This window comes from Phocoena sinus, chromosome 7, assembly GCF_008692025.1.
Source record: "Phocoena sinus isolate mPhoSin1 chromosome 7, mPhoSin1.pri, whole genome shotgun sequence".
Classification (NCBI taxonomy): Eukaryota; Metazoa; Chordata; class Mammalia; order Artiodactyla; family Phocoenidae; genus Phocoena; species Phocoena sinus.
In genome coordinates this window covers 43,050,836-43,077,667 of record NC_045769.1, presented here as the reverse complement: position 1 = coordinate 43,077,667, position 26,832 = coordinate 43,050,836, and the positions used below count along the sequence as shown (strand labels likewise).

The 26,832-nt window shown below is 40.8% G+C and overlaps 1 protein-coding gene across 1 annotated transcript; it reads right to left on the bottom strand.

Moving 5' to 3' along the window:
- Positions 1-1,901: 1,901 nt before the first annotated feature.
- Positions 1,902-15,853, bottom strand: CAVIN2 (caveolae associated protein 2). Its single transcript, XM_032638530.1, has 2 exons — positions 15,092-15,853; positions 1,902-4,385 (listed from the first exon to the last, which is right to left on the bottom strand). Exons 1-2 carry the CDS (start codon positions 15,812-15,814, stop codon positions 3,591-3,593), a joined length of 1,518 nt encoding a protein of 505 aa, XP_032494421.1. The 5' UTR covers positions 15,815-15,853; the 3' UTR covers positions 1,902-3,590.
- Between the last annotated feature and the right edge of the window lie 10,979 nt (positions 15,854-26,832).

Below are 26,832 nucleotides of genomic sequence, written 5' to 3'. Positions count from 1 at the left end.
CTCCCCTCATCAAAACTCTCAGGTATAAAAACAGTACCTTTCTAATAGGATTCATTTGATTAAACGAGATAATGTTTGTGTCTAGCATTTGGTAGGTACACAGTACTCCTGACCATTGGCGTGCCCAGCCTGGCATGAAGTAAGATATCAGAAATGTTGTTCTCTCTCCCCCATGCTTGTGTCTTCCTGCTTTGGGCGCTACGAATTTCCAAGTGGGAAGGACAGATGGTTGTATTGCTCAATAAATATTTACTGAATTGGTTTTACAGTGGAAAGTCTTTAAGAGTATGAATATCAAGCTGTCTTGCTAAAGGTGTAGAATACTACAGGATAGTGCAATGGTTAAAACAAAAATAAGAAGAATGTATCTTTAATAATGTCAGTTACTGCCTGTTCCCTTTAGGAATGAGGTCCTGGCTGCAGAAGTCTCTATTTCAACACCCAGATCAAGCAGAATACAAAGGTTCAGTGCCAGTTTCATCTGAAACTTGTTTTGCAGTGTCACAGTCTTGCAGTCTTAGGAAAAGACTTGTGGTTGCTATGGAACTGTTAATAATGATTGCCACCCTTACCTCAATTCCTCATACTCCTAATCTCTAACATAAAATCGCTTAGACTTGGGCTGTAGGGCAGTAAACAAACTTTTGAGCAAGAATTAACTGGGTTTGGGCATTAGTGTCTTAATGTAGGAAATGACTTTCATTATAACCTTTACTTACACTAGTGGCTTGGCTATGTCAAAGGAGCTTCTAGTTTCCTGATAGTGAACTGAAACGCAGGAGGTTCAAACCTTGTTCTTCTGCATGAGCATTGCTCAAAGCAGAAACATTTTGGGCTTTCATCTTACAATAAATGTAAGAAAAAAATATTTATTTTGTGCAGAACTGGCCTTAGTGTGGGTCTTTTATTTTCATGTATAAAAAGAAATTCAACCAAGTACTAGATTCGTAAATGGAAGGAGAAAGAAGAAAATATTCCTGTTGAAATATATATGTCTATATATTTTTAAAATAAATCTCATGGAAAAATGACATCGTTGCTGTATTTCTGTGAGATCTGTGATCTGTGTAATAGACACTTCTTGTTCCTGAATTATATTTCTAAGATAACGATCTCAGTGCTTATTAATGTATAATCTTTGGGGGAAAACTAATCCAGTTCTTGAGCTCCAGGCACATAAAGTTAGGAATGGGTTATTGGGTGGGTATGAAGAAGACTGGGGACTTTTAGCCTCACCAGTATGCAAATAATTCAACAATAAACAGAATAACTAGTTTTCATTTCCACAACTGCTGCTCTCTCTAATCCCTACAGTATGTGTTTTCCAACAATTAGCTGGCTTAATTCTCTGTTCCATTGGTTAGGATTTTAATGTTTCAAATGAGGAACAGAGAATAAATGTCTGTCAGTCAAATCTAAAAAGATGCCTTTTTAGATAGTTTCTAGGAACAAATAACATAAGCATTTTTGAAACGGAAATGTAAACCTTGCATCAGCTCTGGATGGCCCAACTCCTTGGCTGCAAAAAAGTAACAGCAACTTTGGAAAGGTTAAACAGGCATGTTCAGGGCCCTGAGTGAAATTTAGTCTTCTACCAACTGGATGGCACTGCAGAAGACAAAGGTGTATCTGTGTGAATAAACTGAACATACGGTTCAATACATTCATGTTTGCAGGGCTATTTAAGGTATTATAAGGTCTGGTACAAAATAATAAAAATGTAGATTGAACTATCAGATTCATCAAGCTGCTACAGTAAATTCAGATGCTCTCCAGAGCTGGTAAGGTGATGTCAAGAAGGTTAAACTTGAAGAATGAGACTTGGATTTCTAAATGAGATTGGGGAAAAAAGAAAGCAGAGTTAATAGGGGAAATCAAGAATAAAAAATCAACATTATTGCTACATTTGGAGGAGAGTTTAATAATCAATTCTTTCTGTTGTTTTTAAAGTTTTCTGCTGAGAAACTGACATTGTTATGTACTTCTTAGTTTTTGGTTTATTTATTCTTCTTTAACACAGCCATTGTTAGTTCAACAATCTAATATTTGGGGTACATTATTGCAAAATAAGGACACAGCTGTATCAGTTATGCCATCAATACATTTGTTAATCCTATCCCTTTTGTAAGGTAAAGCATAGTTTGTTAATACTGTTTTAGATCAACTGTATTTGTAAGGTTACTTATAATGAGTGGTACATACTAAAGGTAGGGAATTTGCTCTCTGGTACAACTGTCTTTAAACTGTAATAGTTTTCTCAAAACATTACCATTCTGTAATTAAAAATAAAGCAATATTTTAGTATAATGTTAGGCAGTAGTAGAAATTACCCTGTCTGAGTAAATGTACACATACACATAAACACTAGCATGCTTTAAGAAGTTGAGAAACATATTAATATTCTGTGGAATTAATATATAAATAAAATATGACCTAGAATGAAATTACCGTTATGTACAAAAAAGGAAAACTTGACTCTTTCCCTTCCCAAACCTGTTGATTCTAACATGTTACAAACGTACATTACATCATTTGAAGTGTAAGGATTATTTCAAATTTGGAAAACATTAAAGAATAGTACGATCCAACTTCCTACAAAAGGCAGTATGTATTAATTTTGAAGATTTATGTTCATTCCAATGTTAAAGAGACATACATCCTTTTGAACTTCCTTAGGGAAATATTTGTAATGTCTTTTATTAAGGAAAAAAATGCAGCTTTAACACAGTAAAATGTTTTTTTAGATTATTTGAAAATATTAGAAAATAAAAATATTGTGAAGATATAGCATATGATTCTAGGATAAATGAATTTCTTCAGCATTGTTATATGAGTAAATACTTGAACTAATATCATAAATATTTTACTTTTGAGCACATGCTTTTTTCTTTGTCTTCATTCTCTTTGCCATTCTTTGTTTCCTGTTTCTTTTATTTTCCAACTTCTCCTTAGTTTTCTTTTTCTAATAGTCCCAACTTTTCTACATATCTTACTTTGTTAGCTGAACATTATAGTCTTTCAATTTCTCCTTCATTTTCAATAAACAATGTTTTCTACTAAGTCAATAGCCAACTTTCTCTTCTACCTTTTAAGAAAAGTGTTTTCTTCTTGAAATATAAAGTAATTATCTCTTTAGCTTAAATACATATGTATATTATATATCACACACTTAAAGAATAAAGATTCACAGAATTCTATGGAAATTCAATATATTAGTGGTACGCTTATTCAGCAAGCTTATGGAATGACAAAAAATGAATCAGATTTCATGATTAGTATCTTACGTAGCCTCTGATGTTTCTGACTTAGCCAAATTGATCAGTGTTTTTTGACTGCTGCATTTCTTCTTCTGGGCAGTCTTGGAGAACTACAGAAATGGAACCTAAGAGTAAATTAGAAGTGTAGACCCTGACAGGTTGCCTTCATAGTAAATCTCGGGCACGTGTGTGCGCCTACTGTGTAGTAAATGATGACTACCTGGACAGTAACATGGTGTGAGTGGGGAGTGCTGGGGATGTACAGGAGTTTGTTTCTAGGCTCTGGTTACCCACTTAACTGAAAGCACAGGCTGGGCACAGAGTGCTGTGCCTTTAGGCGGTCTGGTCCACCTGGAGCACAGCTGGCTGCACCGGCTCCTTATCTGAGTGCTCTGCCTCATGGGAGGTTAGCACGTAGCCTCCATCATAGCACACCTGCTGTGCCTGTTCCAAGGCCACCGACTCTTCTTCTTCGTCTTCCACAATAGTCAAGTCGATGTTGCTGTCCATGGCCGAGTCACTCCCTCTTGAGGCCGCCCTCCCAGCATCCCCCTCCATGCTCTTCCCTTCCACCAGTACACTGGTGAGGGATGCTTCGGAAAGACGCTCCGCAAATGAGCTCTCCTCGTGGTCATTCGGCACCTCACTGCTAGGCATGTCTTCTGACTTGGTCTCATTTTCTGCAGGGCTTTCTCCCTCTCGGACTTTCTTTCGACCGAAAGTGAGGGGAGAGACCTTGAAGGGGGAGCTTTTCCCTGAGGATGTTTTCTGGTGATTGGAAGTGAGAGATTTCTTAATCTTCTCTCTCCTCTCTGCAGATACGATCTTTGTCCCCAGCTTGTTCATCTTTTTCTCGATGTTCTGGCGAGAAAATGCTTTCTTGAGGCTATCTACTTTCCGGAGACTGGATCTTTTTATTTTCTCTGCCCGGCTTTCTTCCATCTTTTCCTCTGCACTGTCTTCCAGGGCCTCCTCGTCATGGGGCAATTCATCATCGGAGGAGAGGTCCACTGTGTGCAGAGTTTCCTCCAGGGACTTGTTCTCATCAGCATGCTCCTCTTCCTTCCCTTCCGCTAGGCTGGAAGCTGGCTCTTTCACAAACACACTGGCAGGGATCTCATTTTCTTCCTGAAAAGATGGACAATGTAAATTTCATGTTAATAACACATTTCACAAATAGTCCTGAACTGCTGTAATTTCTGGGTATGTGTTTTTGGCATGACAGAAACCAAAGGTCTGTGGCTTTAGTTTTCTAGAATATGAATAGTTAATTCTAAACTGATCAAGTCATTCCGCTTAGGCTGGATAAGGCCAACGGCTGCCTGTTGGGAATATTATGAGGGCATCTGGCAAGGGCTCTATCAGTGACAGGCAGGGAGGGAAGTGGGCTGTGGGTCAGACAAGACAAGGAAGCTGCCTAGATAAAGGAGCTAAAGTAAGTTACTGTGAACCCAGAGGGCCTCTCTCTCATAACCTCAGGCTCTATTCCTGCCAAAATCCCACTGCAAAAGAGCCTGGAGGTCAAGTTAGAAGATAAAAGATGAAGACTTCCCAGTTCTGTCCCCTGCCCCACCTTTTCCTTAAGTGTCAGGCACCAGGTAAAGCCTCTATCAGGTTCCCTCCCCAAGTAGAAGTCAAAAGTAAAGGCATGGTCAACCTTGGTATCTGTTTAAAAATGCACACTAATTTTTCTAATGACCTGATTTTGGAGTAAGAGAAGCAAGGGCCAGCCTTACTGGGGACCCACTCACGAAGCCTTGTGTTTAGAATGTCCTTTGTGGGCATTATAAGGAGAGATGGTATACTACGGCCATTTCTGGAGTAGTAAGGGGGAATCATGCTGCCTTATCAAGCCTTAGCTTATCAAGCCTCTCTGTTACATAGGGCTTCCTTGGGCAGGAGTACTTCAGCCTCCACCTAGGGTGAAGAGTGAAACTCAGGAATCTGTGCCCCCTCCCCTTATTCCCAGCACACCTCTTTCTCCAGCTTCTGGGTGTACAATGATCTGCCTCTCCCTCTGCCTCAGGGAGCAGAGCCTGAAAACTTGCCTCCAGAGAGTGCAAGGGGGATGGTTCTCCAGAGTAGCGAAGCAGGGAGATTTGAACTCAGACAGACTTGGGTGACACAGCATAGGAATCCCTTTGATTTTTATATTTTTCTTTAAATACAGGAAAATGAGAGCCAGCTAGCAAAGTGCCTTCACATTTTCATTGGAAGAAATGGCACAGTGGAAAGAACGTGTGACAGGAGGCCTGAGTCTCAGTTCTTTCTGTACTGCTCAATGGCTCTGAGGCCTTCAGCAAATAACTTAATCTCCTTGTGTCTCAGTGTCTTCCAAATGTGAACAAGAGGATTTGACCCAGATTAGCAGCTTTCAAACTGCACTCCCAAGGGTATTAGGAGTTCTGCAAGAATGCCAAGGTGGGCCAGGCTCCAGAGCCCACTGCCAGCCGGGCTTCAAGCAGAGCCTCAATGTTACCTGATTATATTGTGGACTGCCCAGTAAACTTTCAGTTTGAAAAATAACTGGATTTAGTGAATTTAAAAGTCTGTATGTTAAAAAGGGCTTCCCTGGTGGTGCAGTGGTTGAGAGTCTGCCTGCCGATGCAGGGGACACGGGTTCGTGCCCCGGTCTGGGAAGATCCCACATGCTGCGGAGCGGCTGGGCCCTTGAGCCATGGCCGCGGAGCCTGCGCGTCCGGAGCCTGTGCTCCGCCACGGGAAAGGCCACGACAGTGAGAGGCCTGCGTACCGCAAAAAAAACCAACAAAAGTCTATGTGTTAAAAAAAATAATAATAATTAAATAAATAAAAGCTCAAAACAAACAAACAAAAAGTCTATTTGGGAGCTAAACTTCATGCAAAGTTTATGTTAATGGTAAGAACTTCCCTTGTTTTGCAATTTTGATTGACTGAAAAGTCAATAAAATTGGGGTAGTGATCAAAAATATGTTCTAAGTGTATACCTGTATACTTTCAACTTCTCACTACAAAGACTAAGTGAACAATGTTTTAATATAGAGAAACTTAAAAATCCCTCTCCTTATTAATCACCAAATAGTATAATTACAATACTCTCTGAAAAGATACAGCCCCATGTCCCCCGCTTACACACACATACTCATAACAGAGTATGAGTTCCATAAATTGGTTAGAAACAAAGTCTTGGGTAGAGTAAAGAGCAGCACGTCTGGTTAAATAGATTCCTTGGTAGAGTTAAGAAATCCCAAATTCTGTTTCCCAAAGCTTACTCCCATTTTGAATATCACAGAATGTCAGAAACACAGTATAAAAGATAAAGTAAAAACTTGAAATTTGCACGGGATTCCCACGAATAACTTATGACACGGACCTTTACAGAGAGCAACTCTGCCACGCTTCAAGTCTTGACTTGCCTCTTTTTCGTTGGCGTGTATTCCCTGTGAGGGTGGGAACTCGTGTCTCTTGTTCACTGTTAAGCCCCGTGACTAGAGTAGTACCCGACATCTCAGCAGTTATTTGTTGAATGAGTGCATGTTGAGGAGGCTTTCTAAGACAGCCCTCAGGGTGGCTAGAGTGGAGACTGCCCCTGTGTCGGGCACTGCAAAAGAATGGACTTAGCTCTGTGTCTGGAAGGACATTTGCTGACTGCTGCTGCCACTGGGAAAAGAGGAGAACCAGGCCTAAGGGGCTCAGCAGTTTCCATTTTTAAGGAAGGATTTTATTCTCAGTGGATGAGCATTACTAAAAGAGGGGCAGACTGCAGAAATAGCTAGGGCTCTGATGCTTAGTCCAGAAGCAAAATTACTTCTGGGGTTTGACAAGAGGGTTGGGAAGGTTTGACAGGAGTTGCTTGCAGGAAAGGAAGAAACCAAGAGCTCAGTAAAACGTTATTAAAAGTCCTCAGTAAAGGGCTTCCCTGGTGGTGCAGTGGTTAGGAGTCCTCCTGCCTATGCAGGGGACACGGGTTCATGCCCCGGTCCGGGAAGATCCCACATGCCGCAGAGCGGCTGGGCCCGTGAGCCATGGCCGCTGAGCCTGGATGTCCGGAGCCTGTGCTCTGCAATGGGAGAGGCCACAGCAGTGAGAGGCCTGCGTACCACAAAAAAAAAAAAAAAAAAAAAAAATCCTCAGTAAAGAAGGCAGAAAGTCAGGTGGAAAATTAAAAATAAGCCTTGGGTACTAGAGGAGAGGTACATTTTGTGTAGTATAATCTCAGGTTAATCAAAGGTTTACCTTTGATTACTGTTGATTAATTACCCTGATAACTTCCCTTTCTTTAACCTCAACAAAAAATGTCCATATTAACTGTACTTCTAAAAGAATTAAACCAATAATATTGCATTTTTAATGCAGTGTAAATTTTATTGTTAAAAAAGCACAGTTACTGTTGAGTCTTAGACTCTTGTCTCTCTCACTATGTGTCCTTTGAGGACAGGTTTGGGAAAAGTGCATTATCAGGTGAATCAGAAGTGATCTGTTGGTAGATCACACCGCATACATGAGGGCAGTCGAGAGATGGCGGGAAACCCAATTGAGCTCTTTCAGACAATGTCGGGGAAATTTATATAAGAACTCTTTGATGCCAACTATGAAAATAAACCCAGCAGGAACAGACATAATCCAGAATGAGTTGGATGTGTCTTAATACAACTGGAAACAAGTGCGACATGCCTTTTTGGCCAACTGCTATGCTTCTGCTGTCATTTTTATTAATCAAGCAGTATTTTGGGTTATGTCTACTGGACAGTGTTTATTTTCTGACTTCTTATAGTTCTACTCTGAAGGTAAGCAAGCCCTTTCCCTTCACATAGAAATTTGTGAATGTCCAAGTACATGTGGGACTTACATTTCCAAAATGTTTGTTTAGAAGCAGAAAAATGCTGACACTCTTCAAAATCTCTATTCTTTAGTAAAATGTAGACATGGCATTTGACTATAAAGGAACGATTATAGTGGTGGAAATTCAACTTGAACTTCAGACAGTGGCTCCTCTGTAACTGCAGTGTCCCCCAGGTGTCCAGTCTTACTTGCTCATGTGTCCTCCTTCAGTCCAATTACACATACCTTATGGAAACACTTGATATTTCACCTGCCTACAGGTGAGGTGATACTTCTGCCTTCAGCCTCCTGTTGTAATGTTTTTGATCTGCTTTCTCTTACAGATTCTAAGACTGATGGCTCTTTCAAGGGGGAGGATCAAATATACATCCTCAATTCCGTCACCACTTAACTATGCTAGTTACCCATGTATCCACTTGGGGTTTGTAACTCCTTAACATGGCATTAAGAATCCCTTGTGAGTTGCATTGCTTCCTTGGATAGTTCTACCCAGGAGAGGCCCCCAGCTGCAGCTGACTATTTGCCCTATAGAGTTTTTTTTTTTTTTAAGTTTTTTTAGCATCATTATTGGAGTATAATTGCTTTACAGTGGTGTGTCAGTTTCTGCTTTGTAACAAAGTGAATCAGCTATACATATACATATGTTCCCATATCTCTTCCCTCTTGCGTCTCCCTCCCTCCCACCCTCCCTATCCCACCCCTCTAGGTGGTCACAAAGCACCAAGCTGATCTCCCTGTGCTATGCGGCTGCTTCCCACTAGCTACCTATTTTACGTTTGGTAGTGTATATATGTCCATGCCTCTTTCTCCAGATTTATTTTCAAAAAGGTACGTAGCCCCACTGATGCAGCTGCTTCTGGTTCTGACCTTTCACAAGGACCCTTAGGGGTTTTTAAAAGGAAGGGAGGGCTTCCCTGGTGGCGCAGTGGTTGAGAGTCCGCCTGCCGACGCAGGGGACGCGGGTTCGTGTCCCAGTCCGGGAAGATCCCACATGCCGCGGAGCGGCTGGGCCCATGAGCCATGGCTGCTGAGCCTGCACGTCCGGAGCCTGTGCTCCGCAGCGGGAGAGGCCACAACAGTGAGAGGCCCGCGTACCGCAGCAAAAAAAAAAAAAAAAAAAAAAAAAAAAGGAAGGGAGAATTAATCAGTACACTTCTAACATATATGAATGATATGCTTGCACCATAAAAGAGAAAAGGAATGGAAAGAACTCTTGAGAAAGTGGCAGTTTTTCCTTGCACTTTTGCTTGTTTGCCGTTTATACTGATTATTGTGAACTAACAGTCTCAAGTCTTGCGTGCAGATATCAACACAGAGAAACTGGCCAACATGCTGGGTACTTCTTAGGTTGATGCTCATGGAAACAAATCTTCTTTGCACATAGATAGATACACACACTTTAAAAGAGAAGGAGACTCTATGACTAGCATTAGAAAAGGAAGCTACAGTAAGTCATTTGAAAGCTTGAACAGGCAGATTGCTCTCCTGTCACTAACTTATCATCCCCGTTGTTAGAAGAAAATAACAAAGGCTGTTACATTCCCACAGGGATGTGGTGGCATCATAGAGGGATATGAGGACCATAAATTTGTGTCCATGGAATGTTTTATCCAGTAATCTCTAAATACTAGTTATGAAAATGGAACTGTGTTGACCTGACATTCTGATTTATAGGTCTCGTTTACACATTGATGGTTTTCTCCAGTTTGTGTTTCTGAGGTATAGATTGCCAAGTGGATAAAGCCATTGATTAGAAATGTACCCCTAAGGCAGCTGTTGGTGGAATCAGCAAGTCATAAGAATAAAATGCATTAGTTATAATCCCTGAGCAGTCTTTCACATTCCCGAGGATTTAAAACTTTCATTATTTTTCAGTGTTATAGAGGGTTCATTTCTTTTTTAAGAATATAGTGCTTAGGTGTTCTTTGTTGCATACACACAAAAAACACAAAACAAAACAACAAAAAAAACCACACTGAATTATTTAAAAGCTATTGTAGAAAACCCAGTAAACATGAACTTTTCCATAGTGGGATTATAGTGTTTGTTTTCACTCATTTCATAATTCAACTGTATAATTTCTATTATTAATAAAATGAAACCTTGCCAGTCACTTTGTTTCTCAGGGCCTCTGCTCCTTTGATATAAAATGAGGTTAACCTAAATGATTGTTGAGGTGCTTTCCAGCTCTAAAATACTTGATTCTGTGATATTAACCTAAATCCCATGAAAACTAGTCTAACAGATTGCAGCAGTGATCTCACAGTGTACAAATGCCAAACATGCTTTGTTTCATGCAAGAATCAAAACTATAGGACCTGAGTTGCATTGGAGAACACTTTTCATTTGTTCAATTCAAACAGATATGGATTACAAAACAACAGAAGGGGCAACATTTACCTGGAAGGGCTGCATCTGAGATAGAGTCTCGTTTTGTAATATGTGAGAGAAGTAATGATTCTTTTGAAGAAATACTGACAATAATCAGTTATTCATTTAAAGTGCCTGAGGCAGTGCTGACATTCAATAAGTGTAAATAGTAACAATAAGAACTAGTATTTTGTTTATCTCATAAACTAAAGGGCACCGGATAAGTAGCACATCAAAACCAGTATCCCATTATGGGAATATTAATCAATGTGATACAAACATCGCGAGCTGTCATATAAAGGTGACTTTGGTTATCTATATGCCCATTTCTTCTAAGTCTGTACTAATTTAGCAATTCTCAGAGCAGTGGCTTTGGATAAATACAGTCTTTAAAAAAATTAATTTAAAAATAGTCTGAAGATGTTATACTTTTAGCACCTTTCTAAAATTCTGTTCTCATCAAAGGAACCCAAATGATGAATATTTGAACACATTTATAGGCTTGATTCTCCATGAATGTAGCCACAGCAAACATCTAACTTCTACTCTTTTCACCCAATTTCACAATTTCATGTGGATGAAAGTGTAAACTGTCCATGAGTACTCTCATTTTGTTCCCTGGATTTGAAATCATTCCGAAACTGCTTTGTCAAGTAATCATTACTAGAACTTTAAGAGGCCTTAAGTGGGCATCACACCCTCAGTGCCAGTTACCTATGAAATTCTAGTCTCTTCAATCAACAGAGACAACTTCCTCTTAACTGTAAATTCACTGATTTTTGTACAAATTTTATTTTTAGTAAAAGATACATATGCACTTACAGGCAAAGAATTAGTCTTATTGGTCTTTAGCATTTTCTTTTTGATCAGCAACCTCTCTGAGTCTTATTTCATTTATACTGGCTCCTGTTACAGTATTTTGAATTCAAACATTGATCTTAAGCCATTATTTAAAAAAAATATTAAAAGGGAAGCTGCTAAGTTTAACAAGGATTTTACAATTTATTTTATTGCTCAAAAGGAGATGAATTTTCTCCAGTTTTAGATTCTACTGGTTATAATTTGAAGTAATTGCTAAGACATGAGAGGCTTAACAGCTACAACAATGTTGTAAGTTTAGCACAGACTTAAATAAATAAATGACATATTTTAAACAGGACAAATTTCAGAATTAAAAAAAATGCTAATGTGTATCTAGTGTTACTAGCATCTAGTAGATCAACCAGCCAACCAACCAACCAACCAACCAAAAAGCACCTGCAGATTTTGGAGAACACAACAGGACTTTACAAACTGGAAACATAATCTTCTAAACACTAAACACTATAGGACTGAATATGATCCAGTCAGGTAACAGATTTTCGTTCTTCACTCTCCTATTTTTACATTAATTCTTTTTGTCTTAAACTAGAAAACCAGTGGATTTAGTAAGGGAAAGTCTAGCATAGGGGTCCAAGTGGACTGAAAGTGACAAACAACTTAGAGCCCTGAAGTGGCACCTGGTACATTATCCGCCCTCCTCACTCTGCAGGTCTAGAAAACATCTACCCTGTGCCCCACTGTGAAGACTGTGCTGCTACTAGAAGGGTCTGTTTAGAGTAGGCCCTTTGGGCAGAGTCCTGTGCTTTTAAAGGGCTTTGCTTTCCTTTGCTCTGGGAGTGATGTAATATTGATTTCAACTCGGTAGTTGTCATACAATGTATGTCAGGGAGTGGGAGTGTGTGTGTGTGTGTGTGTGTGTGTGTGTGTGTATTTCTAACCAAGCGCAAGTATAGCCTCCTCTCCATGCAAATGCATTGCAGATCCACCCAGGAAGAGCTTCAGTTCTTTGAGCTTACGCCATGACAGTCGCTAACCATTTAAAATATGTTATTCCATTTATTCCTCACCCTATGAGAGAGATATGAGGGAAGAAGCATTAATGTTTAAGAGCGCACACTTTGGAGTCAATTAAATATGAGTTGAAATCCCAGCTTCACCACTGCCTACTAAATAGTTTCAGACAAGATATAAGTATCTCTGAATCTCAGCATCCTCATCTGTAAATTGGTGCAGTTGAGATAAACTACAGAAAGATACTTAGCAGAGTATGCAGGGCTTATTAAGAGCTCAAAATACTTTTGCTCTTTCAAATATTAATAAGGTATACAGATGAGGAAACAAAAGCTTGGAAAAGCTACACAATGTGCACCAGATCACATAACTGGCAAGTGGTGAAACTAGGATTTGAACCAGTGTCTGTATGACAAAATTTATCTTTTCTCAACCCCTATACTGGACCACTCTCTAACACAAGTTATTATTATATCCATTGGCATAATGGATATAATAATTATAATGGATATAATAATTTACTACCCTAGAAACCCCTACTTTAAGAAGGATCAAGAGAAAGAGCAACTTTTCCACTGAGGGACTTCATTTGTATTTGTTTTTTCAGAATAGTCATCTTGCAATGCCTTGAGAGTTGATATTTCTGATATCCTTTAGGCTAATAAAAGATCTTACATTACATGACTTAAGAAAGGTCCAGTTCCTTGCCCCTCTAATTCTCTGTCTCCTAAACTGCTCTTTCAAAAACGTCCTTGGGGGCTGCTTGCTAAGAGGCCCTGAATGGAGCCTGAACACATTGCTTTGGATTCTTTTAGCTTCTACCTTGGTCTTGAGCCCCTGTTTCACCTTGTCCTCACTATATGGAGAATTCCTACCGTTTCTGGCTGTAATTTCACACCTGTCAATCCAATGTGACAAAACAGGAGACCGTGGCAGGGCTTCAGCAGCAGCCCGTGTCTTTAAGTTCCCAACAGTTGTTTTTTTAAATGTCAGATTTACAGTTCTCTTGAAATTTTTAGTCACGTATCTTCTCCATCCCTCTCCCCAACACCTACAGAACATCCTCCGTGGCAAAACAAAACAAAACCTGATCCCGACATACTGTGATTTTCCTCTACTACATAAATAATTTTTTGTTTTTCCTCCTTAACTGAGGGACAGGACAAGAGAGAATCTCTCTGATTCATACTGGAAGGAGGGAAATTTCCTTTGATGACTCAGATTTAAACAGGTCTGTATATATTTGGTTTTGTTTGGAGATCAGTGTTTAATTTAGAAATGCCTTGAGAGTTGAGATTTGTAATATCTTTTAGGCTAATAAAGTTAGGATCTTATATGGCTTAAGAAAGGCGCAGTTACCATATCTCTTTTCAGTTCGTCTGGTTCATGGAAAGCTATTCCATTTGCATTAAAAGCTAAAAAATTTCCGGTCTGCAACAGACTGCAAAGTATAGAAGGACATCAGCTGCCTGAAGCTTACAACATCAAGTGCAATGTGGGGGGACAAAAAAGCAGCGAGATGAGTCTTTCTTTTTATGGAGGAAGGAGGCTTAAGTTCTAAATTGGCAGAGCAGATTCATTTAGAAAAAGAAGGCTCCCTCCGTTTAAGTTCCAATTTCTAAATCTCTTCGGGGAGATGAAGGCTCTTCTTGTGTGCCTTTCACAATCAAACATTTGGTTATAGCCTCTCCCCTCCGTGGCTCTGAAATCCTCTCCTATTCACTGTGGTCACAATGAGACAGCCCTGGGGCAGGGATGGCAATTGCTTCCTGGGCTCTGTGCTGGCTGGGCTCCACTGGGCAGAAGGGCTTCCAGCGTTAGGCAGGGCTGCCCTTGGATTCACAAACGCCCACCACGTGGCGGAACAACAGTCCCACGCAATCTCCCTGTCCCCAAAGAGCCTCTTGCTACATTAATTGCATCATTGATGCATTACAAAAATTAAGTGGCCTTTTCATTCCAAGGCAACCATTTGAAGGAGAAAATATCCTAGGCTAGCCTTTGTAACTGTAACTGATAACACTGCTTTTGTTTTACTTTACAGTTGTGGTCTCTCTGAGCAAGGAGAAGCATATCTAGTGTGTTTGTAGAGTAATGCTCTATAGTTTCAGTGCATTTGCTAGAAAAAAAGCTCAACAAGATTGCTTTAGCCAAAAGAGTCTCAAAAGTAGAAGGCTAGTTCATCTCTAATGGAATCAATCTTCAATACTTGGTTAGTCCCCAAAACACTGGTGACCTTTGGACAAAGGGAGGCTTTAAAAAGTTATGAATTTGGCTTGATTAAAAAACAAAACAGAAAACTTACATGATCACCTCATTTCCACAAAGAGTTAATAAACAGCCAGTGAATTAATTTGCCTGTCCAGCTAACAGCTGCAGTCAGAGCCCCACGTTCACAATGCAAAGAGACAAGTGAATCTGACTAGTGTGCCTGCACCTGCTCACCTTCCCAACCTGTATGGAGGTGCTCCTGACAAATGACCCCGACCTGCTAACTCCTGAGGCCCCTGCCTTGGGTTTAGGCTGCAGTGACCTGGGGAATTCCCAGCCCTGTGTGTAGATTTCACATGCACCTGCTGAAGGCGGCGGGGACAGTGCCTCGTGTGTGTGTGCGTGTGTGCACCTGCTGAAGGCGGCGGGGACAGTGCCTCGTGTGTGTGTGTGTGTGTGTGTGTGTGTGTGTGTGTGTGAGAGAGAGAGAGAGAGATCCCTGATAGGCAGGACAGATGTACAAATGGCTGTGAGAGCCAGGCGACTGAGATCATGGATGCGGAGTCCCAGCTGGGTGGGCGGAGAGTAGGGGCACTGACCTGGAAGATGAGCACCTTGAAATGGTTGCGCCTGAGGAGCTGGGCGTGGTTGTTCTCTAGCCGCTTCACCTGCGCGCACTGCCTCTCCAAGCGCTCCCTGACGGCGCGCGTGTGGGCGCTGACCTTGCGGGACTTCTCCAGCAGCTTGCTCACCGTGTTGCTGGTGGAGGCCTGGTACTTGGAGAGCTTGGTGAGGTCGTTCTGGATGCCCTTCACGGAGCCCTCCAGGCTTATCTGCCGCTGCTCCATCTTGTGCTGGTTCTCCTGCACGGCGTCCAGCATGTTCACCAGCTTGTCCAGGAGCGTGAGTACTGTGACGGCGTTCACCTGTGAGTTGTCTCGGATGGCCTCCTCCGTGCTCCCCGGGTTCAGGCTGGGGCTCGGCGTGGAGGAGGGCACCGGGCTGGAGCTGCCCGGCTTCTCCTGCCGCATGTCAGGACCCGGGTGCTGGAACTTTTCGGCTTGCGCAGCGTCCTCCCCCATAGCTGGACAGGTGCGAACGTTCTTCTGGCTCCGGCGAGAAAGACGGTGGACAGGGGTGCAGAGCGTGGCCCTCTGGTTTGAGCTCAGAGCACCGCTCTCTGGGACTGGCAGAGGTTCAGACAGGCAACAACTGGCTACACTGATGAGGGAAACTGCATTCCAGCTGCTCTTAAAAGACCTACTCCACCCAGTGGGAGGCGAAGGATACAGAACTGAGAACCACTCAGGGTTTAGAGGCATGCACACACTTCCTAACCGCGTACTCCTCGGCACAGGTCACTTTCCTGCAGTTTAGCTTTTCTTTCCTGTGCCTCTTCCCTTTTAAAAATAAGTTCAATGTCATATTTCACTCATGACTTCATCTAGAGGCGGAGAAGAACACGCTAATTTGGCCCAGCTCCACAGTCTCCAATTGGCTAAAGCTAGTAAACTTTTCTCTGGCTGCTATGCTGCGTATGCTACAGAGTGCCTGTTTGTTTGTTTTTTTTTTTCCTGGTTACAAGTTATTCTAACGGAAAGTATTGTTTGCCTTTGCCCTAGAACAGATTGATGGGCTGCAGAACGCCTGGTGTCCTAATGGAAGGGGCCAAGTTTAAAGGGTACTTGCAGTCAAGTTTGTAGTGTTACTTTTTAATTTCCAAGGGATAGAAGTAACATAATGACAAGGAAAACAGCCCAGTTCTTACTCTTGCAATTGGTGATGCAAGATAAGATGAAAGAGATTGAAATTCAGGGATGTTAAGACATGCGATGCTGTTACAGTTATCATGTAATAGATGGAAATTTTTTGAATGACCACTTTAAAAATAGAGTTTCTTTGGAGAAGTAAAATTGACATAGGAAAAGCCAAAAAAAAAAAAAGAAAAGAAAATTATGTTTTCTTTAAGAACTTACCATGCTGATTTGTTTTAACTAATTTTGAATCAGGGCTGAGAGATTTTCTCAAATGCCCATCTCTGCAAGGCATTTATTGACACGTGCCCAGAAGTGTGACTCTAGGGCAGGTTGAGCTGGAGTTTCTGAAGTGCTTCTAATGTTTGACATTTCCAAATTCCTGCTCAGTGAAGTGGCACACCTGTTCTAAAATGTGGCCCTCCTCAGCTAAGCCCTTGGGACTTGGGGCTTATTTCCTAAAACGACTTTACATGCTTGAATTGGTTTTAAACTTATCTAGCCTTTGAAAGTGCTTTCAGCAGGAAGTTTGTAATAGGCCTTCAATGTAACAATTTTAAGAAGAACAAATACCAGCTCATTTGGGGTCAGGGTTGATAATGGAAAAAGTGCCATTCATTAACGGCAAAATGTACATGTGAGCCAATCAATCAGGATGTCATTCGTTGTCACATTTATTGAATTTGTGAGTCCCCACTATCTGTTCGGTTCTATATTTGATGAGCTATCTAGAGGATACTAATAAAGTGTGATCTAAGACCCTGCCCTCAGTGCATATGCCTGCTAGTTAGGGAGATGAATCAAAGATTTTACAGAGGCCCCCAATTTTCCTGAGATAATTGGTACCCCCCAAACCCACTTAAAGTGAATCTTTTCAAAATAGGGAGAAAAAAGTAAAAACATTTGGTTGAGAAAATATCTTTTAAAAATGTAAGAAAATTATTAAAATGGATTTACCTTACATTTAACAAAATTTAGTTGGTCGGTGATGTGTTAAACATTAGAACAAAGGATGAATCAAGTGTTAATTCTGAGAAGCATAATTTTCTAACAAAATTATATGGTATCATGACACAATATCCATTTTACATTTGACTTCTATGGGCAAATAGAAGTCATTATTACAAAAATATTTGAGGGCTTCATCAGTTTTCCAAGAGCCTCTCTTAAATTTTGACATTCTAATCATTCCCTTTTGAGGCACTTATTGTGCCATCATCTGTGTGGATATTTTCTTCTTCAAATGTTAAGTATTCCAGCTGCAGATTCTCATTTCCCAGAAGAGTTGCCCACGATTCAAGGGCTTCTCTAACATTACCTTCATCAACTTCATGATTTCTTAACATATTTTGAAAGATTTGCAATTTCACACTATAATCACTTTGCCCTGATTTTGCATTGATTTGCACTGATTTTGCATTGCATTGTTGGGTATTGTATAATCAGTTAGATGAATAGAGACGTTAAAGACACGGGATGAGGTGGGAAAAGGAGAGAGGCTAGTTGTTAAACAGGAAGAAAGGTTTGCATGTGGCTTATTTATTTTTTAAAATCAATTGTGAATAACACAAGTAACTTAACAGTTGTCTATTGCTGTGTAACAAACCAGTCTGAAATTCAGTGGCTGAAAACAACAGCCATGAATTTTATCTACTAATGATTCTGGGATTGGCTAGGCAGGGCTTAGGTGGAATGGGTCATCTCTGCTAGGAATGTTCATATAGGAATCTGAGATGGTCTCAATCACATGTCTGGCTCCTTAGCTGGGATGACTAGAATCCTGGGATTTCTCTGTCCTCCATCTTTAAGCCTCCAGGGACTCTCACTCTGATCTCTCTAGTAGGGGAGTCACACTTCTTTACCTGATACCTCAGGGTTCCCAAGAAGTGGAAGCAAAAGCTGCAGGATCTCTTAAGGTTAGGCTCTGGGAATCTGTCACTTTCATCACATTCTGTTGGGCTAAGCAGGTCAGTCGGTTTCAAAGGGACAAGAAATAGACTTCACGTGTTTAGGGGAGCAGCAGCAAAGTCCCATGATAAAGGGTGAGCAGCATGGCAGAGACTGCTGTAGCCATCTTTGGAGAAAATCTACCTCAGCATGAATATATTTTTCTTTCAAAAGACTATTACAGGGCTTCCCTGGTGCCCGCAGTGGTTGAGAGTCCGCCTGCCCATGCAGGGGACACAGGTTCGTGCCCTGGTCCGGGAAGATCCCACATGCCGCGGATCGGCTGGGCCCGTGAGCCATGGCCGCTGAGCCTGCGCGTCCGGAGCCTGTGCTCCGCAGCGGGAGAGGCCACAACAGTGAGAGGCCCGCATACGGCAAAAAAAAAAAAAAGACTATTACAGATAAAGCTGAAGACCCTATCAGTCACCATTTTCATTCCATTCCCTTTCACCTTTTGTCAGAAGTAATCATTTTTATGGATTTGGAATACATCTTTGGAAATTATATTTATAAGCGATCAATTCATTAGTGAATAGTTTCATGTTGTGTTGTAATTTGCTTTGTTGTACACCCTTATGGGATCCATGAGGAGCTGTATAATGGTAACCTATCCTGTACAAGATGGCATGTAACTAAGTAATAGAGTGTGACATAAATTCTAAGGGCATTGAGAATTTATGCAAGAGGAAAGCAAAGGTAATAAAAGAGAGCACTGTTGATGAGTTAGAATTTGAGGAAACCCTGAGCAGCTACACTCACCATCTAGCTGACCTTAAGTCCTATTTCTGTCTGAAAGAGATTAGTGAAACTCAGCAATCAACTCTTACAAGAAATTTTTAAAAAATTATATCTACTTATTACATACTATGATGTTCCTTAGAAATTAGGTAATGGAGTTTAGACTTGATACAGTGGCAGATAGGAGGCTCCTAGAGGTTTTTGAACATGTAAAAGTTTGTGTTTAAGAAGGATTAGTACAGAAATAAAAGGTAGCAAGGGTCACTTGGTTGGTAATGTTTGTTGAATGGGAAATAAGTGCTGGGCGTTGGGGCTGCAAAGGTGAGTGACATATATTTGTAGCCCTTTAAAAGCTCCCGCTTTACTGGGAGAACTAGGCAGGTAGACAAATACTGGGTATAGATATACAGGTGTGGTGCTGAAATGGGGTAACATGAGGGCTTTAGTCATGGCAGGGGATAGCTAGGGGTCTGAATTCTCTAACTGACCACCAGCTGCCTACTGTTACCTCAGGTCTCTAAGTCATATAAGCACAGAAGTCACTCCAAGAAAATGCTTTATTACTGGCTAGGGCATCCATCCCAATCTCCATGTGTTTTCCCATTCTGTAAGCCCCAGGTCTTGGTTAACCCTTCAGTATAATTTCTAAGCCAGAGGCAGAGGCAGCTCAGCGGCCGCCCTGGTTTGCCTTTTCCATTTAAACCCATAATCCTGGGAATCCTGATATTCTTGTTCTTCCTACTGTGGCAGGAATAGGAGACCTAGAATGATGAGCCCACAGAAAAGAAAGTTTTTTTCCTCAATGGCTAAGGAAGCAGAGAAGACTAAGCTGGCCACTCCATGCATCTTTTCCTTTGAACCTATATTGGTATTCAAAAGCCTTTCAAATGTTGGGTTCCTTCTTGAGTAGGAGGTCATATGAGTATATAAACCACCTGAAAGACGAACAACATAACACAGTTTTTTTTTTTTTAAGAGAAAGAAAGAGAAATAGAGAAAACAAAAGGAAGGTGTCTTCCAGGAAGAAGAGAAATCTTTCCACCTTTTTACTCTTAATGAAATATCTTTCCACCACCTACCATATAAATGTGAGGTCTCCTTTATGTCCCTAACTTCTGGCTGTTGAGAGGCAATTCTCCATGGATCTTTCATATTTCTGAATGTCTTTTGAGCGGATACACTGACAATCTTTTGTTCTGGACTGTCTTTTCAAAAATGTTTGTATAGTGAACAACTTTGGAAAATAGAGATAGTAGTAGAGGATATATAGAGAGAGCAGATGGTAGGGTTATTTGATGTCCAGTATGATAAAGATGATGTTTTCCTCTGGGGCGAAGGTTAGGCAGCTTGTTTGCCACCTCTTATAAAAGCTTGAGGTTTCCTAAACTTGGGGTTCCTCAGATGTGATGCAAATCCATGACATGTGCAGGATCCACCTATACCCACCTCTGTGTCACCCCCATGTGACTTGGAGGGGAGGCAAAGGGAACTGATGTGAACGTGAAGCTTATGTTCCTGCTGTGTCATGAGCAATAAAGTCTTTGTCTCGAAGCCAGGAGTCTCTGACCTTCTGCCATGAAAACTGTAGCAGGTTTAACTTGTTTGTCTGCAAGTAGGGTAAAATATCTGACCATTCGCAGTTCTTGACACTGGTCAGTTTTTCGGTTAACCATAATAAGGTTGTATGAATGAAGTTAAGAGAATGAGGCTGAGAATATGGAAATTTGTTTAAAGGCACTGGAACCAGAAGGCTGGTTAACTCAGGAGCCTCGAATGGCATTTGCATCTGCATTTTTTGTGGGCTGAGTATTGCCTGGAGAGATGTGTCAGGAGATGATTTCTAGTGGTAATCTTGTCTTGGCCCAGTAGGGGTTTCTGCTACTAGGGCATGCTCACAGCTCAGTGCCTTTGCGTCAGGAGAGAGTGGCCCCTACACGCTAGGAAGGTCTCCAGTAGGTATAATGGAATCTTGGTGGTTACAGGTTTTATTTTAGAGGCTGGGGAAGATTCCTATCAAAAGAAGCAGAGCTTCCGTGTACATATTCTTGCTTGGTGGTTTTGGTTTTAGTGAGTGGCATGGATATTTGCTACCCAGATTTATTTATCAAGCTTCTAAGAGTGTATTAATTCATATATCCATTGAATAAATATTTATTGATCACCAATCATTTGCAAGGAATTGTACCCATTTCTGAATGCATATTATTGCATAAAATACATTTGTCCTTATTTTTACAGAATTTAACTTCCTTAAATTAAGGAAGGGAGATATATAGAGTCTGTGTTTTATATTGAGGTTATGTTCCAAGAAAATGCAATATGGTAGATTAAAATTACTTGCTACTCTTCCCACTGAGAGGTGGAGTCTAATTCCCATTTCCTTATATAGTATCTGGAATAGCCTTAGAGTGTGCCAGAAGTAACATTCTGGTACTTCTGAAGCTAGGACATGTGAAGGTTTGTAATTTAATCCTGGATTTCTTGGGACATTAGCTTCATGTAAAAAGAAAATCTGACTATACTGAGCCTTCCATGCTGTGAGGGAGCCCAAGCTAGCTACATGGAGAGGATATGAGAAGAAAAAAATGCCTGGCTGGCCCCAGTTGTCTCAGCTATCTTTAGCCACTTGAGTACTTCCTTTCCCCTTCCCTGCCCAGATGATGCCGCAGTCATTGCAGAGCAGAGATGAGCTATGCCCTGTCCAAATTTCTAACCTACAAAATTGTATGCCTAATAATTTTTGTTTTACGTCATTAAGTTTTACAGTAGTTATGCAATAATAGATAACTGTACACATGTAGTTTGCAATGAAAATGCAGTTCATTAAGAATTATTATTAACAGTATGTTGGTTCACAGAACTCCTGTATCAAATATTTTTATATGTCCTACTGTTCCCAGAACTTAACTCCTGAAATAATACTGTACGACAAAATAAAAGATTTTGTGTAATTATTCTTACCTTAAGAAAAACTTAACTCTGAGCTTCATACCAAAGGTGGTGGGATAAAAGCATATTACTGATAAAAGGAATTAGGCAGAAGGGAAGGAGCTGAAGTATCATTTGACCATATCCCCTTCACTCTACACTGCATCCTGGAGTGGGTACAGATGAAAGTGAGGGTGCAGTTTGGAGAAGGCCTGAAGGTCCTGCCTTTTCCTTATCCTTTTGCTGAGACAACAGAGAGGAATTGAGTGTTCACTTTCACTAGAAAGATTAATGGTGAAAAAGCACATGATCACATGACCCTAATCTCTCCCAATCAAGTCGCCATATAACCCATCAATGATGTCAGTGTGAAATAGAGCAACATACAAGGAAGTCCTATATAAATGAGTGATGGAGCATAAATAATGTATAGCGTTGACGTAAGAGGTAGACTGTACTTCACTTCCCATGTGCTATCATTTAGGAAATATCACATTTTTGGAAAGTCTAGAGGGGCTTACATTCTTAAGGCCTCCTCTGCCTCTTGGACTCCCATTTCCCTGCATGCCATTTCCATGCTTCTCCATTCCTGCCCCGTTGTGAACTCCAACCCCTGCTTTAAGTGTGTCAGAATCCACTCACACAAAGCACTCACAAGTGTAGTGAGTGTTAATGAAACTTCAGGGTCATAGTCAGGAAGATTTCTGACATCTTACTGGTTCCTGTCTTCCCAGTTTCATGTTTTCTGTTTTCCCCTTACTTCCACTTCCTATTTCATGAAGGGAAATTTTACTCAAATACTGGCTTTGGGTTTTATCCTCTATCTCAAGGGGATATGTTATTATCATGAAAGACAGTTTTCTCCTTTCCTAAGAATTCTGGTGCCAGTTAAGATAACTAAACCAAGGAGGGAAAGTGGTGGGGTGGTGGTGGTGGTGGTGGGTTGAATTGGGAGATTGGGATTGACATGTATACACTAATATGTATAAAATGGATAACTAATAAGAACCTGCTGTATAAAAATAAATTAAAAAAATAAAATTCAAATATTCAAAAAAAAGATAACTAAACTCTTTCCCATCTTGTTTTATTGTCAAGATCAAAGGCAGGGAGGCAAGTTAGAATACTGCTTATTCATCGTTCATTCTTTCATTCCACAAATATTACTGAGCAACAAGTAGGTGCTGGGAACATAGCAGTGATCACGAGACAAAGTCCCTGTTCCTATGGAGCTTATGCTCTGAGAGGTGGTGGTGGAGACAGATGATAAAAAGTAAAATGTAATGTCAGACTGCTATAAGTCCTATGAATAAAAATAAAGCAGAATAAGGGGCCGGAGAGTGACATGGGTGCTGTGTTAGATAAGGTGGTCAAGGAAGTCCTCCTTGAAACAGGGCCATTTAAGCAGAGAGATGTTGCAGGAATCCAGGTGAGAGGACAGGGCCTTCTTCTGTCATAACATAGTGTTTTTAACACAGTGATGGAGTTTTAGGAGGGCACATGTCCACCCAGCTAAAACTACACTTCCCAGCCTCTCTTTGAGTAAGGTGTGGACGTGTTACTAAGTTCTGTTCAGTGGATATAAGCAGAAGTGGTCAGGGTCACTTCCACAGGCTGCCCTTCAAAGGATTTGGTGTGTGCTCCACAGATCCCTACCCCTCTTTCCTCCATATTCTTTTCCTAGGAGATGGTAAAAGCTGACTTGGATGCAGAAATGGAAACCATTGAATTACAGATTGAAAATGGCAGCTCTTCCTTCTCTTTTCACTCTTGCTCCCTCATAACTCTCCCTCCCCCGCCCCTCTTCCCCTTTCTCTCTCTTTGTCCCTGCCCAGGTGAGTCAGCTCACAAACAATTAAGAGCTGAGAGCCTGGACTCTCAAGCCAGATGTCCCAGGTTCAAATACCAGCAAGGTTGTATGACTTTGGAGAAATTGCTTTTCCTTTCTAAGCTCCAGATTCTTATAAAATGAGGATAATAATAATTCTTACTGTCTTTGTTATGAGGATTAAATGAGTCAATATTTTTGAAATGCTTGGACCAGTACCTGTAACATGGTAAGCAGCATATGTATGTGTTAAATACATAAATTAAATAAATAAAAACCCTTAGTATAACTGTCTAGTTTAGCTTCTTGGCTTTGAAGATGTGATTTGATTTTTTTCAACACTATGTTCATGTCTTGTGTTGCAGATGCCATATTCAAAATGAATACTTCTGCCTTTGCTCATTTACAGAGCACTCCATGGCACACCCAGAGGTAATATATGGGGGTGCCTCAGCCTTCCCTACCAATAAATTAATCAACTACTTTGAGGTGCTACACGCTCAGCATAAACTGAGACTCTTAGATAACACGAAAAAAATGTAAATCAAGGTCTTCATCCTGGAGAAGTTCAGAGTCTTTGGGGAAAAGTAAGTTTTACGCCCGAGAAGCAATTAGAAGACAATACAAGGCAATACCTAATGAAGCGCTGAAGTTGTCCCTCTTCAGTCGCAGGAAACCCCTTAACCTTCTGATGACCTTAGCTTTGCTTGTCTCATTTCAGAGCCCTAAAACAAACAGGAACTGAGGCAAAGAGATTTAAATGAGAAGAGTAACTTAGTACTAACGCTTTTCTTAGACTACAGTGCTTTTCATGTGTATTGTCTCAAGACACTGTAAGACCTTGTAAAACAATATTTGAAGGAAGTGGGCAGGAATTCCACTGTTTTTTCACGGCCGTACTGATACTTGGGAAGGCCTAGGGCTCTGGGCAGACTGAGATGAGCAGATTAATTTGTCACTCCCTTCCTCAGTTAGATAGGCCTTCTCCAGCCTTTTCTCTCCATTTCCCCTCTCCCTTCCCCAGCACCCTGCCACTGTCACTGAATCTTAAATCTCCCTTATGAAGGACATTCTAGAGATTCCCTTGGTCACCTGTTTCAGAGTTTAATAAGCCTTACTTTTAAATAGTTAATTTTGAGGCCTATCTTGTGAATTTGTTCCTTGAAGTATCACGGTGAAGGGATATTAGGAAGTCATACAATTTTATCCTCTATTTCATACGCACAAAAAAACAAAAATCAAGGACAACAAAAACTTCTTACCCTGTCTTAAAAGGAAGTTATATTAGTTTGAAACCTTTAAAGAAGGAAATTCCAAAACCATTTTGGTAACCAAGTCTGGTATTTGTCAGGAAGTCCTTCTTCACAGATAATTTAAATCCTTGTAGCAGTAAAAAACCATTTCCTCTCATTCTGTCCTGTTTTTTTAGAGTCAATGAACATCTACATAATGGATTTCTATAAATTACCTATTAATCATATTTCTGTAATTTCCACATATTCATGTTAAAAGCTAGGATCCCTGATTGAGGTTGTATCTATGTAGAACCCACTTATATAAATATTTTTTATCAAAACTATTTTGGCAGTGCAGCATGTCTTAGCAATAAAATATTTTTGTAGGCAAATAATGGTGATAGCAAGAAGCACTTGCCTGGTGGTTTACACTTAGAAAGCACTTGAACTATCTTGAATTATCTCTGAATGCTAAAAATGTGCGATTCCAAATTCCTCTCCCTCTGGGCTCACATTTGTTGGCCTCAAAGAACTGTTATCTTAGTTGAAGCTATGGTTCTGTTCCAACTGAAAAAATAAATAAATACTGAGTGAGCCACAAATCCAGGTAACAAGCATAGGTGACAAGAGCAGAGGCAGGAAGTGTTTGGCTGCTTGTCCACATGTGCAGGACTGCTTTATTAGAACATATTTGAGTCTCTCTTTCTAAAACAATTTTAGGCTCTTGCATAGACATAGCCATAATACCCGGCCTGATTAATGGCAAACATGATGGAATGTACTATAATGCAAAAGGAACTTAGTGTCTTTAGGCCTTACTTTCCTCATTTGTAAAACGTGTCTACTTGATTTCTAAGGCCTTTTTCTAGTGATAACATTTTAAAATTTAATGAATGCTTTAACATATTTTTTGCAGAGTAATTTTGTTAGTATTGTCTGAGATTCTCAACTTTAAAAATAATTCTGACAAACATACAAACTCGTGGGTCAGGGACTTCTACGAGGGAGGGGCCCAGTCACTCTGCCCCACAGTCCTACACCTCCAACAATGGACTCTACTGCCCCTTCCTCTTTCTGGTGTGGGATAGGGCCTAGGCTGGGCCTGGGGTCTGACCCTGTGGCTCGGAGCCCAGGTCCTGGCCCCCCCACTCCATCCCTTAGCCCTTGGGATGAGCTGCAATTGGAGTCCAGAAGGCTACCTCCCTGCCCATGAGTCTTTCAGGTCCTGACCTCTCACCTCTCCCAGCACTTCCACCTGCCCTCCCCACCCAGCTTACACCTCAAGCCCAGCTCACAATGTACCTTGAACAGAGGGAGGGGAGGGTTCATGGCTCCCCCTCACAGCCTGAGGGACCATAGAGCCTCCTCTTCTTCTGCTCTTTGTATTTAATAAGAACTAAAAACAATCAAAAACAGAAACAACCAGGAAAATAAAATATGAATAGAAATCTGAAACAGACAGACAACACAGCATCTTTTGGTTACTGGATCTCACCTCTGATCACAGCCCAGGTAGTTTGACAAAGTGTGGCATTTGAGTGGATTGGGATGTCAAAAGACCTGAACTTGATTTTCAGCTCTGATACTAACTGGATGACATTGAGCATTCAACCTTGAGGGACTGGGTTTCCTTATGTGTAAGACGAAAGGTTTGACTGGATGATCTAATTCAATTCAGTAAACCTTTATTAATAGCTTCCTACATTTGAGACTCTTAAATGGGACACAAGGGTGGAGTTGGGGGAAAATACAAAGATAAAGCTGTGGAGAAGCTCTCATTGAAATACAAATCCAATGGGAAGAAAGAGAGGGTTAAGGATTGTAATAGAAAAAATAAATCACAAAGTTCTAGGGGCATGATGCAATTTTGAGTTCTCAAGTATTATGAAAGCTGATGCTCACCTATAGCT

Coding starts and splice junctions, on each gene's coding strand:
- CAVIN2 (XM_032638530.1), bottom strand. CDS start 15,814: ATGCCTCTAAACCCTGAGTGGTTCTCAGTTCTGTATCCTTCGCCTCCC. Junction 4,386..15,091: donor TCAAGGTGCTCATCTTCCAG/GTCAGTGCCCCT, acceptor CCATCTTTTCAG/GAAGAAAATGAGATCCCTGC.